Source organism: Anoplopoma fimbria, chromosome 22 (assembly GCF_027596085.1).
Source record: "Anoplopoma fimbria isolate UVic2021 breed Golden Eagle Sablefish chromosome 22, Afim_UVic_2022, whole genome shotgun sequence".
Lineage (NCBI taxonomy): Eukaryota > Metazoa > Chordata > Actinopteri > Perciformes > Anoplopomatidae > Anoplopoma > Anoplopoma fimbria.
In genome coordinates, this window is record NC_072470.1 from 7,051,787 (window position 1) to 7,069,431 (window position 17,645).

A 17,645-nucleotide genomic window follows, 5' to 3' on the forward strand; every position below is an offset into this window, starting at 1 on the left:
CTACGCACACAACCGCGCTCTCACCAGACACCAACACATCCAGCTGTCTGGGGGACTCTGACACTGTGTTGTGTGTGTGTGTGTGTGTGTGTGTGTGTGTGTGTGTGTGTGTGTGTGTGTGTGTGTGTGTGTGTGTGTGTGTGTGTGTGTGTGTGTGTGTGTGTGTGTGTGTGTGTGTGTGTGTGTGTGTGTGTGTGTGCGTGTGCGTGTACAGTATATCCAAACTGCATTGCAAAAAGAGGTGCAGGTGACATTTTGGCTGCAAAAGTAATTTACGCACTCAATTTAAACAATTTCAAATCTAAAGTTATGGATAGCTCCTATGATGTTATCTTATGTTTGGGATTATGGAGAAAATGTCACTTCCTCCTTCTTTTGCAACCAACTTTTTTTTTAGTGATCGATGGCGTGGACGCTTATTAATCCGGTTGAAAGCTTTTCCCCCCCGTTTGCCAACACCACTAACTGTCACCGCGTGAACTTTCAGCTCTTTTTATTCAAAATATTACCCATAAACTCAACTCAATACTAAATCCTTCACTGTGCGCAGCCTCCTTTCTATCACATCGGTCTTAATTCACTAAAATGTGCTGTTATTTTCTCACAGTTTCTCTTCTTGTCTACAGACTGTAAAAGCCTAATCTGCTCCTTCCTGTTTTCTCTATTTGTATAAAGCTTTATTCTAGCTTCTCCTTTGTAATTTCTATATGTTTTTTAAGGGAATGTATTCCTGCTTTTCTGTCTCACCTGCCTGTTTCTCCTCTGTTTTAATAAAGCTAATCTGAAGCCTCCTGCATGCCTGTCTGTGTGTTTCTCTGTTGGGTTTTCACTGGCTGCCTTCTCCTTTGCACTTCTCCCTGTTTTATTAAATGACGTTTTGGGTTCCTGCTCCTTCTGTTTTGGCCTCAGTCTATTTTTCTTTTCTGCCTTTTCTTTATCCTCTGTTACTCACTCCACGCAGAAACCAGCTCAGTGTCATAAAACTGAAAATTCCCACGACAATACAATTCATTTTTTTTACCTTAAATACACCAAAAATTGTAAATGGACAGTCACACATTCACAGCCGTATGTGTGTAACGAACACGTTTCAGGAATGCCTAATGAAAAGTGAACGCTTCATGTAGCTGCTAACACAGAAAAATCAGACCGCATGGAATGTGTTAACCTTTGCTTATTTTTACCTCTTTCTCTTTTGTGTGTTGAAGTGCTTTAAAAGCTGTAAATGTGTCCCAAAAAAACAAACCCCCACTCTTTATTCCCTGGTGGGAAAACGATACGAGCAACATTCGAGCCAATCACAAAGTCACACGAGAAGTTGTGTTCAAGTGGTGCTTAGAAAAGCAGCACGAATGGACGGACTGATGGAGACATGAAGCGTGACAGACGGGAAAAAAATAGCTGTTTCTTAGTTAAGTCTGTCCATTGAGCTCACCGTTGAGCCATGACTGATTGTTTCAGACGCTCCTAAAGACGTTTCACAGCAGTTCAAGCAGATGCTCGGCGATAACGTGTGCAAGTAATAACCGGAGGGGTTAGTGGCTTGACCGCCATTGACCTGCCCGTGTGTGTGTGTGTGTTTTAGTGATCCAAGCCTGCAGATATATGCAAGTTCAAAGTTCAGTGTATATCTGCATAGTCTCCTCACAAACCAGCCAGGCTGGTGGCACCGTGCGGCGTTGTGATAAAAACAAACGCTCCCTAACGCGGAGCTCCCTGAGCCCCTCGGCATCATCACTGTCTGGGTGATATGATCTTAAATCACAATAAAATGACCTCATTTACCTTTTTTTCGACTACATTTCGGTCGGTAAGAGATCCAGTTAGCATGCTGATGAGCTCAAAGTGGTGAGTGTAGAAGAGGTTAATGTAAATGGACTCATTTCTGCTCCCATGCACGCTCCGCTGTACAATCAGGAGTCCATTTAAATACTGCATGGTACGTGTTTTTGTGTCACTGGAAGAGAGCTTAACATCTGTCCATCATTAGCTAACACGAAAGACTATGAGCAGCCGGCCACGTATCAACCAGTTCTTCAAACGATGATTCCTTTTGTTTAAAACATAGATTTGATTCTATTTTCACAGACAAGCTGCCTTTTTTTTATTTTTTCTTACTCGTCAGAATTTATCTTCGGCATGAAAACACTTTTGCTGGAAAACGAGATGATAACAGCTTGGCTCTTTAAGTCTTCGCTCAAGGTCACGCTGGACGATTTTTCACTGACACTACTAATAAAACACAATTGAAGCACTAAACCAAATTTATCACTCAGTCAGTCAGGTTAACTTTATTTATACGGCACCTTTCAGTGCAGTTCAAAATGCAGTACAGGTGACTGACAAACAATCATTTAGATATAGATATCGAAATCATAGACGAAGAGAGAGTTTGTTCATCCCCTGATCTGCTGTCCGTCCCAAAACCCAGTGATAGGTGGGTGGGGTGGGTGACACAGTTGGGTGAGGCAGGGCTAAGCCTCTCAGAAGCCTATTGTATGCAGCCTTCCCCCACCTCCCCCGTGTTTACTTATTGTTGTGGGATTAAGATATCTGACTGCCTGTCTGCCCGGCTGCTTCAAAAAGCCCCCGGGCGAGTTTGTGGAGTCGGATGGATGGATGGATGGATGAATAGATACGTGGACGGATGAATGGATGGCTGTGATGTGCTATAAGTGTCTCTGGCTCATGCCGAAGAGCTGTCAGGCCTTTTGTGTGAAGATCCATACGACGCACACGCATACGAGATCTCAAAGTGATTGACGGCCACGGTGCGGTGACACATTAACATGTACGGTAGGTACTAATGATTCTCCTGGGACCCCATGACACTGTGCATACATCCCACCCAAGGCTTTGGTACGACAAAGATATTGGAACACCTTTCATCATTCTTGGGATTATGTTTTTGTGTCACCCTTAAATAAATGTATAGGTTTGTTCACGTGTGTGTGTGTGTGTGTGTGTGTGTGTGTGACAGCTGTACTGTAGCTCCCATCTCTTTGACCAGAAAAGTCTTCTTTCATCCTCCACCGGCACCGATTCCCAGCAGCATTTGGAGTCCCTATCTCCATCCGTAGGTTGGGGGGTCCTTTGTAGTGCTGGGCTGTTCGATAACATGCCTGTCAGTGTGCTCAGGATTGTCTTAATTACTGCGTTTTCAGTTGTGGACATGAAGAGAATCGCCATTTTTTTTGTTGCTTTCATCTTTTTTTTTTTTTTAAACAGCGCTGCCAGAGGCGATCATATATATATATATATATATATATATATATATATATATATATATATATTAATTCATAATTTTCTTGTTATAATGTTACTCTTTTATTCCACAATCACAGTCAGCTTCCTCTTTGTTAAATATCACAGTAAGTAAAAAAAAAACCTCATCTGCCAGATGTTGAGTGATGTGTCGACACAGTTACATCCCCACTGCTTTGGACTGACATAGTATTCACTTCCTGTCACCAATCCTTACAAAATAATGTTCAGGCACAGTGCTGTATGTACGATGTCTGACTTGTGAGCCTTTTTTTTCTGCTAAACATCTTGTTGCCGCTAAGCAACGGGACCCTATCTGTCCAAACGGATGGCGAATTTCTTCCTCAATTACGCTCATCTTGACGACTTTGTGATATTTTGTTCATCACCCACACCGCACGTCTATCGAAAAAAGCCTCAGAGGGGTTGTTCTAAATCCGCTCATGTTTCCTCAAAGCTTTTGCTCCCACATCACCATCCGAGCCGAGGATGATAATTGATTGGTTACAAGATGGGACTACGACAACATTCATGTAAAATCCTCCCGTTTCTCGTGTTGGACTAAACTGCAGTCGCTCGATCCCCAAGGATTATTATTTTTTTTTTGTCTTTGCTTTCATCAGAAGTTAATCTACCTGTGATATTAATGCGGAGTAGAGCCAGGATAAATACTGGAAATCTGTGGTAGTGGCTGATACAGTACTGTTGGTTAGACGGCATTGATGGATATGTGAGAAGGGTGTAAAAAGGCTGCGTCCTCACCTAACCTTTGCCAGACTGGGGTTGTGCAGTTGCCAGTTTGGTTCATTTTCCATTAAGAAGTCAGGTCTGCGCTGTGTGATAGCATATACTTGATATTAAAATTAATATCAATAAAATGAAGGTCTGTTGATCGTGAACTGTCACTGTTGTTGATAGAAGGTTAGCTACTTTAGTACTAAGTATCGTTAAAGGGTGCTGATGAGAGTGAGGCGTAACCATGGTAACTGAAGCGCACATGAGCTGTATCATGATACTAGCTACCGTGAGAGCCGTGGTCTACAAGGAGACGACCCAAGATGCAATGCTCCTTAAGGAATTCTTTTAGCATAACGGAACAACTTAAGTTTGAAACTAAAGGTAGTTGACGCAACAACAACAACAAAACCGACGTGTGATGGCGACCATACTGTAAAAAAAAAAAATACCAGATTATAGGAACATTTTACCAGAAATGGAAATGAAACAATCTACTTTTGCAGACGGCTCCTTCTAGCTGATGTGATTTGTTTTGTGCTAGGGTGCCAAAAAACAATATTTATTCAACTTTGGCTGATCTGCCACAAACAAAAGGAATACAAATACGTCAGTCCAATCCTACTGGGTAATAAAAGAAATGACTTTAATCTTCTGATGTGTGAGGCAACATCATCAATTTTTCATGAATGACAACTTTGGCCTCGGATTTGGCACATATTTTAGCATATGAGCCCCTTAATCATCTCTCTGCATCCCTCTCCCTCTCTCTCTCTCTTTCTCTCTGTTGACAGGAGCCATGGGGCCACAATGCACCCAAGGGGCCCTCAGGACCCTCTCGACCCCCGAACACAGAGCCCACCGTGAACGGAGCAAGTCACACCCCGATGACGACCAACAACTTTGCGTACGGGAACTCTGGAAGCGGTGAGCACGCGGTCGCACAATATTTGTCCATCTGAACTGTCGGATAGTCAACATTGGGCTTCGAGTGTTTATGTGCTCCCGTTATCTGTTACTGAGTGTGTACACACGGTGTGTTTGTCAGCCTGTGTGTGTGTGTGTGTGTGTGTGTGTGTGTGTGTGTGTGTGTGTGTGTGTGTGTGTGTGTGTGTGTGTGTGTGTGTGTGTGTGTGTGTGTGTGTGTGTGTGTGTGTGTGTGTGTGTGTGTGTGTGTGTGTGTGTGTGTGTGTGTGTGTGTGCCATAGCTGCACAACATGAACACCCAGCCAAGAAGCATCTTATAGCTGTGCATTACAGGATTGTCACATCTCTCACCAGCTCGGTCTTTATATCTCTTTCCACTCTCTCCCCCTGCATATTTATAGCAGGAGAAAGGGGAGTCATTAACTGGTTTTTTTTTCATTTTTTTTTCATTTTTTCCCTGAACGCGACGCTTGCTTTTCATGTGCAAAAAAGATCTGACCTTGGAATCATTACGCTGATGAAACGGCTTCTAAGTGGAGCCGGATTTGCATAGAGGGTTATTGTGCAGCATGCGTGCTGTCGCGTTAAAAAAGAAAAATAGTAAAAAAAAAAAAGACTAACAAACTGTTTTAAATTCCTTCCTTATCTCTCTCACTCGTCTCCCACTCCCTCCCTCTGTCAGCTCTCCATCAGACAGTACAGTTACAGTCATTTTGTACACAAAGGCTACACAGTACTGCAAGGAAGTTAAAGTTTTAATGCAGAGCGTTTTTCTTTCTAAATGTCTGACTAAGCTCTGTATTGACAGCATTGATCCTCAGATAAAGGACACACAGTGATCATTGTGTCTGTATTTGAAAATCCCTTTGTGTGCAACTGATTAACATAGACAATTGATCAATATTTCTAAAGCGTACACACATACTTACAGCGTACATAGCTTTTATTGCCATTAGGACTTAGTTAAAAGCCCCAAAAATCATTAAAATGTGTAAAAATCAATGAAAATTTAAACACCTTTTCTGGTGTTTTTCTCAGTGTTTTTTTTTAAAATTATTTACGTGTTTGATTGTCTCCTCAGCTCCGTATTCCGTTGCGACCGCCAACGGCAGCAACAGTCACTACGGCAACGGCGATGAGGAGTACGAGGAAGGCTTCCCCTCGCCGCCCTCCCCCGGCACCATGGAGGAAATGAATAGAGACTCACCGCGAACTCTCCCACGCCACAGGTACCCCCCCCCCCACACACACACACACACACACACACACACACACACACACACACACACACACACACACACACACAATCTCCATCGGCACTCTATTACACTACACACAGGGCCAGACTTATTATATTCTAATGGCGCTCTTAATATGGGGCGCTGCGTTATGAGATAAAGAAGAGCCATTACTCTGAAGATTACAAGTCTCTTATGCATTATTTAGAATATACAGTCTAATTGCAGTAGCCTATTTGCATTATGAATTAGTAATTATGGTGGCGGCATAATCAACTGTAGGAGTTTGAAGGCTTATAAAGAGCTATGATACTTGCTGCTGCACACACACACACACACCACAAAAGTAAGATTGTGTGTTCTAAATGAGTATGTTTGAAAATCTGTGTGTGTGTGTGTACAATATCACATGTGGTCACAGTCAGAGTCTGGCATCAGTATACTTGTTTCCCTGTAAGTTTAATAGAGACAACCCATGCTATTGTTTCACTGAGTCATGCCATCTGGAAGGAAATTGAATGATTTGTTGTCTGCGTGCCGATTTCAAATTTCATTTCTCGTTTCGGATGATGCAACCGTCAAGTCACTAAAAGATTTTGTTCATACTCCCGGCTGGTTCAAGAGTAAATATCGATTGATTGATGGTTATTTATTTATTTTTTTGCTGTTTTTCTGCAGCGAGTTCCAGAAGCAGCCCCGCGAGGCTCCGGCTGCTTTCTATGCAGACGACAAGGACAACGTGCCTCGCAACAGAGCGTCCAAGAGCATGGACCTGGGTGCGTTTACACACACGCACACACACACACACACACGCACACACACACACACACCGCCTCATTGTAGTCTCAACCATCAGAAAAACCAGCCAAACACACGTGTCTAATCAAGCGGCCAGACTACACACGGCTATCACATGCCTCTTATCGCCCCGTCTCTCTGTTGTGATACGCCGCCCTCTCCTATTATCCCCGGCCCGAGGGGATCCGACCTCCTGACCTCATAAACCCAAGGGGGCTTTCCACCCGAACTGGATGAACAGGGCCGTCCCGTGTGTGCGTCGTCTATTTGTGCGTGAGGTTTCCAATCTCACGGCGTGTGTGGACGCCCGAGAAGGGAAAAAGGGGGTTTATTTTCCTCGCGTTAACCCCGTCCGACCCCTGTCCCTCCTCTCCTGTTTTTCTGTCCGTCTCCCCCATCTTCTCATCTTTCTTTTACCCTTTTTGATACTTTTTCTTCAATTTTGAGGATGAGGTCATTGCTCCGATTCCTCTCTTCCTCCCCCCTACCGCCTCTGTTTTTTTGTTTTTTTTCTCCTCCCAGCATTCCCTCCATCCTTGTTTATCTCTTCATCCTCCCTTCAGCACTTTCTTTTCTGAACAGATAGTCGCCGGGTTCATTGCTCTCGCTCTCTCCCATCTATCTATCTCTCCCCCCCTCGCTCTGATTTTCCAATCGCGGTTCATTAGGTTCAGTGGATTGGCTTTCTTCCTGCAGCACACGCCTCTGCCACCCGAGCTGATTGGCTTTCATTACGGACAAGGGTGGTCTGCACACACACACACACACACACACACACACACACACACACACACACACACACACACACACACACACACACTCACACTCGTCTCTGCTCCATCCCACTGAGGACCCACTCCAATGCCCACCGCTATCTGGCTCCCATCTCCATCTCTGGCCTTCCTCCATTTCAATCTTTTTTCCTTTTTTTTTCGTGTTATCTCTACGGTTCTATTCATCCCTTCCCTCTCCAAAGTGCTCAGGGCTGAAACAAGGTAGTTAGCAGAGCTCGTGTGTGTGTGTGTGTGTGTGTGTGTGTGTGTGTGTGTGTGTGTGTGTGTGTGGGTGTGTGTGTGTACATGTGTAAAGATTGCAGGAGCTCCAGACACACACGAGACCTCAGACGCCGACCCCTGTCCACACGTTTTCTATTTAAACGCCCCTGTCCACACGTTTTCTATTTAAATGCCCCTGTCCACACCTTTTCTATTTAAACAGCATCGTACTTCTTTTTTTTTGTTTAGTTTTTTTTCTCTTCTCGAGAGTTTCCCACACTTCAAGCCTTCACGGTCGCATGTATCCGAGCTTTCAGCGCGCCGCGGAGCAGGTTAGCTTTTATTAAACGCCACTTGACAGGAGGAGGTGATCTCCTTTTATTGACCCTGGATGCCTCGGCGAATATTCTGTGGACTCAGAGCTCACACAGAGAAATCCTCACACACACACACACACACACACACACACACACACACACACACACACACACACACACACACACACCGCCTGCCCATGGCGAGTTAAATAGAGGAGTCACTGACACTATAGCTGAACCTGAAAGCACCAGAAAGAAGAGGTTTTTCCTCATTTGCATTCTATAACAGCATTATGTGAAACAAAAATAATTCACTGTTATTTAAGCAAGTCTGACAGTAGGAGTGAGCGAGCAATAATGGAAACTCGTGTCTTTATATGCATTGAAACATCGGATATTTTAGGAGACGTGCAGTCTGTAGGCCACACTTTCAATCGGAGTTATTCGGCGGGTTGAATAATCAAATGAGTCATTTTCCAGCTCAGTTTGGTTGCAAACAACCTAGGTGGCACCAAGGTCATCAAACGCATCGTTCACGTTTCGCCAGTTCTGAGCGATTGTGATTTCTGCGGCTCCTTCACAATAAAAGCCACCCCGTTTTTTCACCGGTCGATCAGTTGATTAGTGGAGTGCTTTTAATGTGACGGGGAGGCATTAGGAAATGATGCTTTGGCATGAGCAGTGATTTAGTCTGACATGGTGTAAAGAGAGCGAAGAGTGAGGCTGTCATCGATGAGAAAAAATTGCGCGGAAGTACACAGATGCATCGTTTCCTGGGACTCCCTCATGCTTAAACTACTTTATGGAGAGATAATAATACATTAATGATTATTGAAGAAAAATGACAGACCATAAAAAGTATCAAAAATATGGATTATGACTGTACGTGGTGTCTGAAATATCAAGCGTGGAAGCCCAATCCAGCGTGCAGTGTCATACCTTCATCATGTGCAATAGACAGACAGTATGGATCCATAATAGAGCTAATAATCCAACAGCCTCCGACACACATTCCTACTTTCAGAGGCCAAAAGGTCAAATCTGGACGTGGAGCGAAGCCCGTGAAAACAGATCTAACAGCCAGACTTGCCTGTCTGTCTCATTAACTCTGTGTCTCTGTCTCACCACGTCTCTCAACCTCTTGATCCACCTCTGAGTCTCTTTTTACAGTTCTTGTCTTCCCTTCTCCCTTTCTTACAACTTTTGTCCATCCATTCTTTGACTTTTATTTCTTAAACTTTCTCTTTCTTTGACTTTGTCAGTTTTACTTTACTATATACATGATTTTTTTCCAACCATATGCAGCAGTGCCGTGCCTCTTCAGGTTTTTGTTTTTTTATGAATACACTTACATTATGTAGTTCAGTAATGGAGTACACATATAAAACGATAAGAGACATTCTTTTTTAGCCCTCAGCTGTGGAAACGAGGAGACAGATTTGGCTGCTGGCCATGCAGACTTCTGTCTCTCCTCCACAAGTTAGGAAGCTTTTCATTATCCGCCAGGGTCATGTCGCCTGGAATAGTTTTTTTTTTTCTTCCCAAACTTTTAAAAGTGTTATTTCACAAAAGAAAATCGTGCACAAGAAAGATGTTTCTCTGTCTCTGTCTCGGTTGTTGCAGATGTTTCTCTGCAGGTTTTTTTGGTTGCGAAGCAGCTCTTTTGATTTTTAGGTTTTTGCTCTCCCTGTTTTTCCTGACACACCCTATATTCTGACTACTCTCTCCCTTTCTCTCGCCCTCACCCATCTGTCCGCCGGGAAAACTGACCTCATAAAAAATTAAAAGGATTATTTAAGAGAAATCCATAGCGACGTAATGAAAACCTTTTATTGTGTCCGTCGGTGCAGTCCTGTTTAGGTAGATTAGGTGGTGGTGGTTGGGAGTTTCTTCTTTTTTTCCCCCCGTTTTCCTCCCTTTTATTATTTCTCTCATTGTCTCCCATCTATCTGTTCTCATTTCTCCCACAAGCATAATATCGTTCTTTCTTCTGGTTTTCTTACATCCCTGCCTTCTTTTTCATTTCCTCTCTCAGTCCGTCTCGTCTCGTCCCTCACCCGTCCTCCTCTGTCTCTGTGATACTTCTGCAGGGAGTCGTTTACAGCACCAGTAGATACCACTATAACCAATTACAAAGCATCACAAAGCTGCTCTATATTCCAGTATGTGTGGCAGGTGATATTATGAGCTACTAACTGTCTGATTTGTCTTTCTTTTTTTTTTTTTTTTTTGGTGTTATAGTGGCTGATGAGAGCAACATGGGATCAATGGTCGGGCAGAGGAATGGTAAGTGTTTGATATAATCTAAATCTCTAAACTGCCAAATTGCTCTTTTCCTCCCACAATGCAACAGTTAATTCCATCCAGGCACAAAACATAAATTGACCTTCTGCGTTAAGATTCTCATTTTCTCCCGGTTTTTTTTCTGTAACATTTCTTTATAGTTCTCTCTCCCTTTCCTCCCCCGTCCCTCCCTCCCTCCCTCTGCTCCCCGGCTGACAAAGTTGAGTTGTGAAGCACTTAGTGTCGGAGCTCTCGCTGCTTTATAGCCGTCCAGGTCAGCAGGCACACGGTGCTCAATCCTCACCCAGCTGACAGCCGCCGTATAGCATCACAATGGCTTCTGCCTTGGGTTTTTTGTTTTTTTTCTCTCTCTCCCTCCACGCTCAGTTCCGTCTCGTTTTTTTATTTGAGAAAAGTCTGGTTAGAGGGAGAATATAAAGTCGGTTTTACTGTTTGCTTTTACTGAGAGACAGTAGTGGTTCAAACTATATATAATTCACTCTCAAGTATTTAAACACTTTATGTTGGAAGGAGTGACATTTGGAATTAGCCCCGGTCTAAAGCCCCTCTCAGGCATGCACCTTTTTATGCAAATCTGATGGCAATTTAACACCAGTCTCATGGACTGAGTCACTTTTACATCAAAATCCTGACGGCAATCTGACTCATTTGAAACCAAAGTCTGAATTGAAGGTAAAATATGCAGAAAAATATGTTAAATTCACCTCCTGTTTGCCTGTAAATACCCAGAAAATTGCTCTCCATACATGTGAGCAAACAGGAAGAGTCCCAACCTAACGTATTGTCATTTCCTGCTCGTTAAACCTTATAAAACAGGCGGCAGAATTAACTACCTAATGAAATAAAAATAATACATTTGATGAAAAATACTTTATTAATGGACTCGCTGTGAGTAAGGGGGCAATCAAGCATCCCTCACGCTCACAGTGATCCGTAATTAAGGCTTCAAAATATGTTTTAACCTTCATTTGAATCACTTTAACAGATAATTAAATGCAGCAACGTTAAGTGTTCCAAGTCTGAAAGAGGAAATAGACATAACTGTAACCAAAGGAACGCCAAAGGAAAAAATGAATATAAAATTGGTTGTAAAGTCATTATGACCTGTTCACACCTGTTCCACTGAGTCAGATATAACTGCTCCAGTCTTGCGTCTCATCGGCCAACTCTGTGTGGTTGCTCTGGGCTTTTTTTTCTTCTGTATGAATATAAATCAGAGTGTTGCAGACGGGGGAGCACGCTCAGTTTGACCGTCTGTAGTCGGGTCTGCAGGAGTTGTGATTTTAATTGTGGAGATCGGCAGAGTAGCTACATCGCACCTCGTTCCCGAAACACCCACTGTGTCTTTAATGTCGCAAGAAGGCTTATGTAAGAAAAGGAGTCACGACCAGCATTTAAGTCCTGACGTTTGCTTCCTCTCTGCCTCTGTGTGTCTGTCACACACACACACACACACACACACGCACACACACACACACACGCACACACACACACACACACACACACGCACACACACACGCACACGCACACACACGCACACACGCGCGTACACCGATCTCTTAAATCCACCTGCAACATGACAACTAAGCCTGTCACCGGTGGAATACAAATGGCCCGAGCCCCCGGTGACCTCAAATCCCCCACAGTCAGCATTCACACAAGTGGCTTCCTCCTCCTCCTCCTCCTCCTCCTCCTCCTCCTCCTCTTGCTATGATTTTCCTGGCATTTCTGATCAGCACCCATAACCCTCATCATATATAAAGCGATCCATTTCTCTGCTGCTGCTGCCGCATTCCTTCCTTTTTTTCTTCTTTTTTTTCTCTTCTTCTTCTTCTCTTCTTCTTCTTCTTCTTCTTCTTCTTCTTCTTCTTCTTCTTCTTCTTCTTCTTCTTCTTCTTCTTCTTCTTCTTCTTCTTCTTCTTCTCTCCCCTCGACGTCTTAGCTAATGCGCATTGACGGGGCTTTTGCGTGTGTTTTTTTCATTTTTGCTGACGCGGTGTATTTGCCCAGCTTCCTGCGCTACACCCCCACCTCCCCACCTCCCCCCATCCTAAATGGCCTCAGTGTTTCTTTATGGGCTTTGACATATTTCATTAGGCGGATGGTCTTAAGAGGCCCGCCTGGCTTCTTTAATCTGGCTAAAACCCTTTTTCGCTCTGGCTAGAGCCACTGCGAGGAGCGCTTCACTCCTCTCTCTCTCTCTCTCTCTCTCTCTCTCTCCTTCCTCTCGCTCCATCTCTCTCTCTCTCTCTCCCCCCATTCTCCAGTCTTAGGCGTCTCCATCTTCAATAGAGCTTTTAGGGGTTTTTTTCTTCCTATTTCCGCTTTCATCTTTGCCACCAATCTCGTTCTTCCCGGTCGCTTCTCTCCTGATCATTCTCTCCCTCTTCCTCTTTGTCGCCGGGGCTCATCCCCATTTTTAGCATCCTCTCAATCCCAAACCGCCGTCTCTCTTTCTTCTCTTCTCCTCTCCCCCGCCATCTCTCCTCCATCCCCATTCTCTCTTCATGCTCACTTTCATTCTCTTTTCTCTCAACAGGCTGATCCTTTTTTTTTTTTATTCATTCGCTCTCTGCTATCTTCAGTCCTCTCTTTCTCTCTCTCTTTCTCTGTCTCTCCCATCCTCTGCAGCTGTATCTGTTCCAGCCTCATGTGATTATGTTCAACATGCTCCAGTCTCCTCTTGAGTTTTCCTCCACCTAGTCAGAACCAGCAGCTCTCTGTATGTTTGGTGTGTGTGATGATGGAGAGTAATGGACAGATATCCCTTCACTCATCCCCCCATATTCCTCCCTCAGAGTCAAAATCTCCCCTGGCAGCAGGCTGCCTTCTTACATCACCCTGGGAGCTCATCCAGCACACACACACACACACACACACACACACACACACACACACACACACACACACACACACACACACACACACACACACACACACACACACACACACACACACACACACATAAAACACACACACACACTTGTGCACATCTGCTTGTGTTTGATGTAGCTGCATTTTCTATTTGTTCATGCTTCTTTTCAGTCTTTTTCTATGTGCCTCTCCATGTGTGTGTGTGTGTGTGTGTGTTTTTTCTGGTGATCATTTGAAGATATGCTTTGCTGCCGAGCTAACGGCTAACTCTGCAGCACAGCCACCAGCGCCGGCCATTAGCCCCCCCGCCGCTCCTTTAAAACCAGCCGGCGTTCCGCCAGCGCTGAAGCCTCAGCTTTTGTTTTTTTGGGCACTCTTTGTTTGGATGCTTTACACTTCTCTCTTTGCATCCGGCTCGTTGTTGTCGATTTAAGCTGAAAGTCACCATCCGATTCTGTGAATCCGGGGCTAATTCTGCTCTTTTCACGCGGCCAACATCTTGGACCTCGAAGGCGGCCAGGTGTGATTTTGTGAAAAAGTGACATGAGTTGATGCTCTCTCTCTGACTGTGGCTGCTTATTAACTGGTGGAGCATCATGGCCGCTGCCAGAATACTCTCTGTATTTGGGTTTGTTTGGCTCGACTGCCTTTTTGGATCCTATCTAATTATCCTCCAGTTCGATTTTCCTTGTATCGGGTCTAAAAATCATGAATATATGGTTCGGGGAGATATTCCAAAAGTCAGATCAGACCACGTCTAAAATATTAAATGTAAGAGTCAATGCAGGTACGTGTGTGAGTTTAAAAGCACTGTGCAGCTCTCTCTCAATGCACAAGCACGTTTATCCGCCCAGCGTTGTCAAATGGCCCGTGTCCCGCTCCCCACCGTTCGCTCCAGCCCTCATCCATAGCCTGCCAACCCCCCCGAGCTGCCGCGATCCAGCAGAGGTAGGCAGTAATTATGAAATGGCCCTTTTAAGTCCCCTCCAGTTATTAAAGCCATTCATCTCGTCGGAGGCCGGATACATGCGGCCCATATGTCCCCCGCTCCCCTCATGCATCCAAACAGCTAAACCCAATTACTGCCAGAGCAGCGCCTCCGTCCAGCTTCATCATCCGCCCCTGATATAGCTGAGTGCGTTCGGATAGTGATGGAGGGATGCTGGGTGATCGGACAGGTCTTTAATCGGAGTGGAGCTTTGATTGGCCATAACATGAATTGGATTTGCTTTTACCGGAGATTCAAGTTGTCTGGAGTGATCTGGTTTGACGTGGAGTTTGTGGTATGATAAGAAAACATTTAGAATATGAGGACAGAGCATTTATAACGTTCTGTTTTCCCACTGCTGAAACATTATTTGCTATTTAAAAGATTCAGCTGGAAATATTCTATATTTTTCTTATTGTCATCAAATCCCATAAAGAGAACAAACGCATCCATGAACTGATCCTGGTGCTGTTGCACTGTGTGACTATCCTTTATTCAGCACTGTGGTTTATTTTGAGTCAATCCGACATGCAGCGTCCTGGTGCTGTAGATACTCACTAATGCAGTCGAACGTGTATTCATCCTCAGATGAAAATAGTCCCTGATAGATGCAGTTTTTGCTCCTGTTTGAGTAGGGTTTGCTGAAAACTACAGTGCCCAGCTGTTTTAGGAAGTTACTGAGCTTTAAAAAAAAAAAAAAAAAAAAAAAGAAGAATTAAACATATTTTTACCATATCTTAAAGATTAACATATTCAATAGGAAACACTGGTCTTGGGGCTCACTGCCACGGTGAAATCTATAACACTGCCAGACATGTGCGTCATGCCACTCGGGCCTTTTACTCTTTAGACGTCTCGCATGTCGTCAGAGGTTTGCTCCAATAAATCTTTAAAAGAAAAACATTTAAAAAGTGTAAGGTTAAGATATGAAGGGACCTTTGTGTGCTCTGTCCATGTCCAACTAAAATACCATTCATAAACATTTACTGAGATTACATTTGGTAATGACTATTGTAATTCAGGCTCTTAAATGAGACAACTTTTACTGAAACGGTGTAACACAGCGGGGGGGGGGGGGGCATTTTATACCTTGTAACAGTGTGTTTTAATGCTTCTGGTGGATTCAATTCAATAACCTTTATTGAAAAGGGGCGACACTGAGAGCAGGCTTTCTTTTAAAGGTGTGTGTGTGTGTGTGTGTGTGTGTGTGTGTGTGTGTGTGTGTGTGTGTGGTGTGGTGTGTCACAGGTTTTATTGGCCTGTCCTGAGATTGGAAACTAGATGGAAATGTGTGTGTTTGTGTCTTACATGTGTTTTTATAGAAGAGAGCAGGTCAGAGCCTGTTTCACAGGCTTTATTGGCCTGTCCTGAGATTGGAAACTAGATGGAAATGTGTGTGTTTACGTCTTACATGTGTGTTTCTTTTGAGCTTATCAGTGAGGACTGGTCATGTGTGTTAGTGTGTGTTGTGTGTGTGTGTGTGTGTGTGTGTGTGTGTGTGTGTGTGTGTGTGTGTGTGTGTGTGCTCTCTGTACCCAATTGAAAGAACTATGTCCAGAATCAACAAGCCCCCTTTTCACTGTTTGCTAAAGTGTCTCCTTGGCAACTCACCATCACCCTTCACACACACACACACACACACACACACACACACACACACACACACACACACACACACACACACACTTCTCCCGTACCACCCCCAGTGGTTTTTGATGGAAGGGGGGGGGGCACTTGCTTGTAACCGTGGCAACCTTTCAGCCAGTGTGCTGCAAAAAGCTGCTTACTGGGGAGACCATTGTAGCCCAGTTGATAGGTAAGTGTTAAGACCCTGCTGAGACGCGGCGGGGGTGCAGCAGTGTGCAGGGCAGTGTGCCAGGGCTTGTGTGTGGTGTGTGTGTGTGTGTGCGTGTGCGTGTGCGTGTGCATGTTTTGATTGCAACAACAATGTCAAATTGAACATGAATAACACAATATCCTGCTTAATAGTTTGGTATTCACCCGGTTGATTGGATAGTGTAATTAGCAGTGTGCGTGTGTGTGTTTGTGCATAAGTCCTGAGTGGCGTGTTCAAGTTTTCACTGCACACACACTCTGTATGGCAAAACCTATCATTTGGACATTTCCGACTTCATTTATTCTTGTGCTCATTGGGTGAAATAATAACAGAGTTGTGTTCAGACAACTTTTATTCACGGTTTGGTGGGAAAACTCACTTTTTTTTATTTATTTTTTTTTTTTATTTATTTTTTTTAGAGCCAGACTGCGATTGTTATGTTTTAATCAACGACACAAAAGATCAGCATTCGTACTGTTTGACCCCCGTGACATAAAACCAGAGGAAGATTGATGGCTTCAGTCACAGGTTTGCAGGTGTGTGTCGCTCACTTTTATAACGTACAAAGCAGCATCGCGGAGCCGTGTTCGTCCTTGAAGGGCCTGTCGGCACAGAAGGACCCCAAGGCTAGGTTTCAGGCAAAGACTTCTCTGCTGTCTGCTCCGTGCAGACACGACAGCCTTTACCAAAAGCCACAATATACAGATCACATCCAGAGAGGGGGGTGTGTTGTGCATACATCTCTGTGTGTGTGCAAGCAGGTGTGGGCTTCTGAGTGGATGTTTGTGGATGAAGCGGTAATTGGCAGGTTCTTTGTTTTTCATATTTGCTTGGCATTATGGGTGTTCCCAGAAGTCTATCAAAAGTTGAGTAAGTGTTGTTTTATGGGGGTTTTTTCCCCAGCGTAAAATTACCACTTGAAAGTTCTTCAGCACTGGAGCCTCATGGGTAAATTAATGGTACCATATTCATCACTCACTAGCCAACAGTCGTCTTTTTACTGTACTTGTCTTGGTGTCCTAATGGCTGAATGTTTTATTACAGTCCAATTGTCCCATGTCAATTTTTGTTTTGTTATATTGCACCAAATTTAAATTGGGACCAAAACCCCCACACAACAGTGACTTAATACAACAATTATTCATCCTTAATCCAACAATAAACTAGTGCGAGTGCTGAATATATCATCAGATTTCTACAAAGAGCAATATTTAGATCCACTCATCGGATTTTTACGCTCTGTAATTGGATGCTTCGCACTGAAATGCACCTTGGGAGTTTGCATGACTTCATTTATGAAGTTCAAAAGTCCTTTTTTTTTTCTTTTTTTATCAAAGAACAGATATTTTTGAACACAGTTAATCATCT

At 43.9% G+C, this 17,645-nt stretch overlaps 1 protein-coding gene across 1 annotated transcript in view; it reads left to right on the forward strand.

Moving 5' to 3' along the window:
* pard3ba (par-3 family cell polarity regulator beta a) overlaps positions 1-17,645 on the forward strand; it is a 123,762-nt gene that overhangs the window by 53,555 nt on the left and 52,562 nt on the right. The window contains 4 exon segments of the mRNA XM_054624052.1: positions 4,794-4,926; positions 6,008-6,155; positions 6,843-6,940; positions 10,516-10,560. Of these exon segments, the coding sequence (XP_054480027.1) occupies positions 4,794-4,926; positions 6,008-6,155; positions 6,843-6,940; positions 10,516-10,560 (424 nt within the window).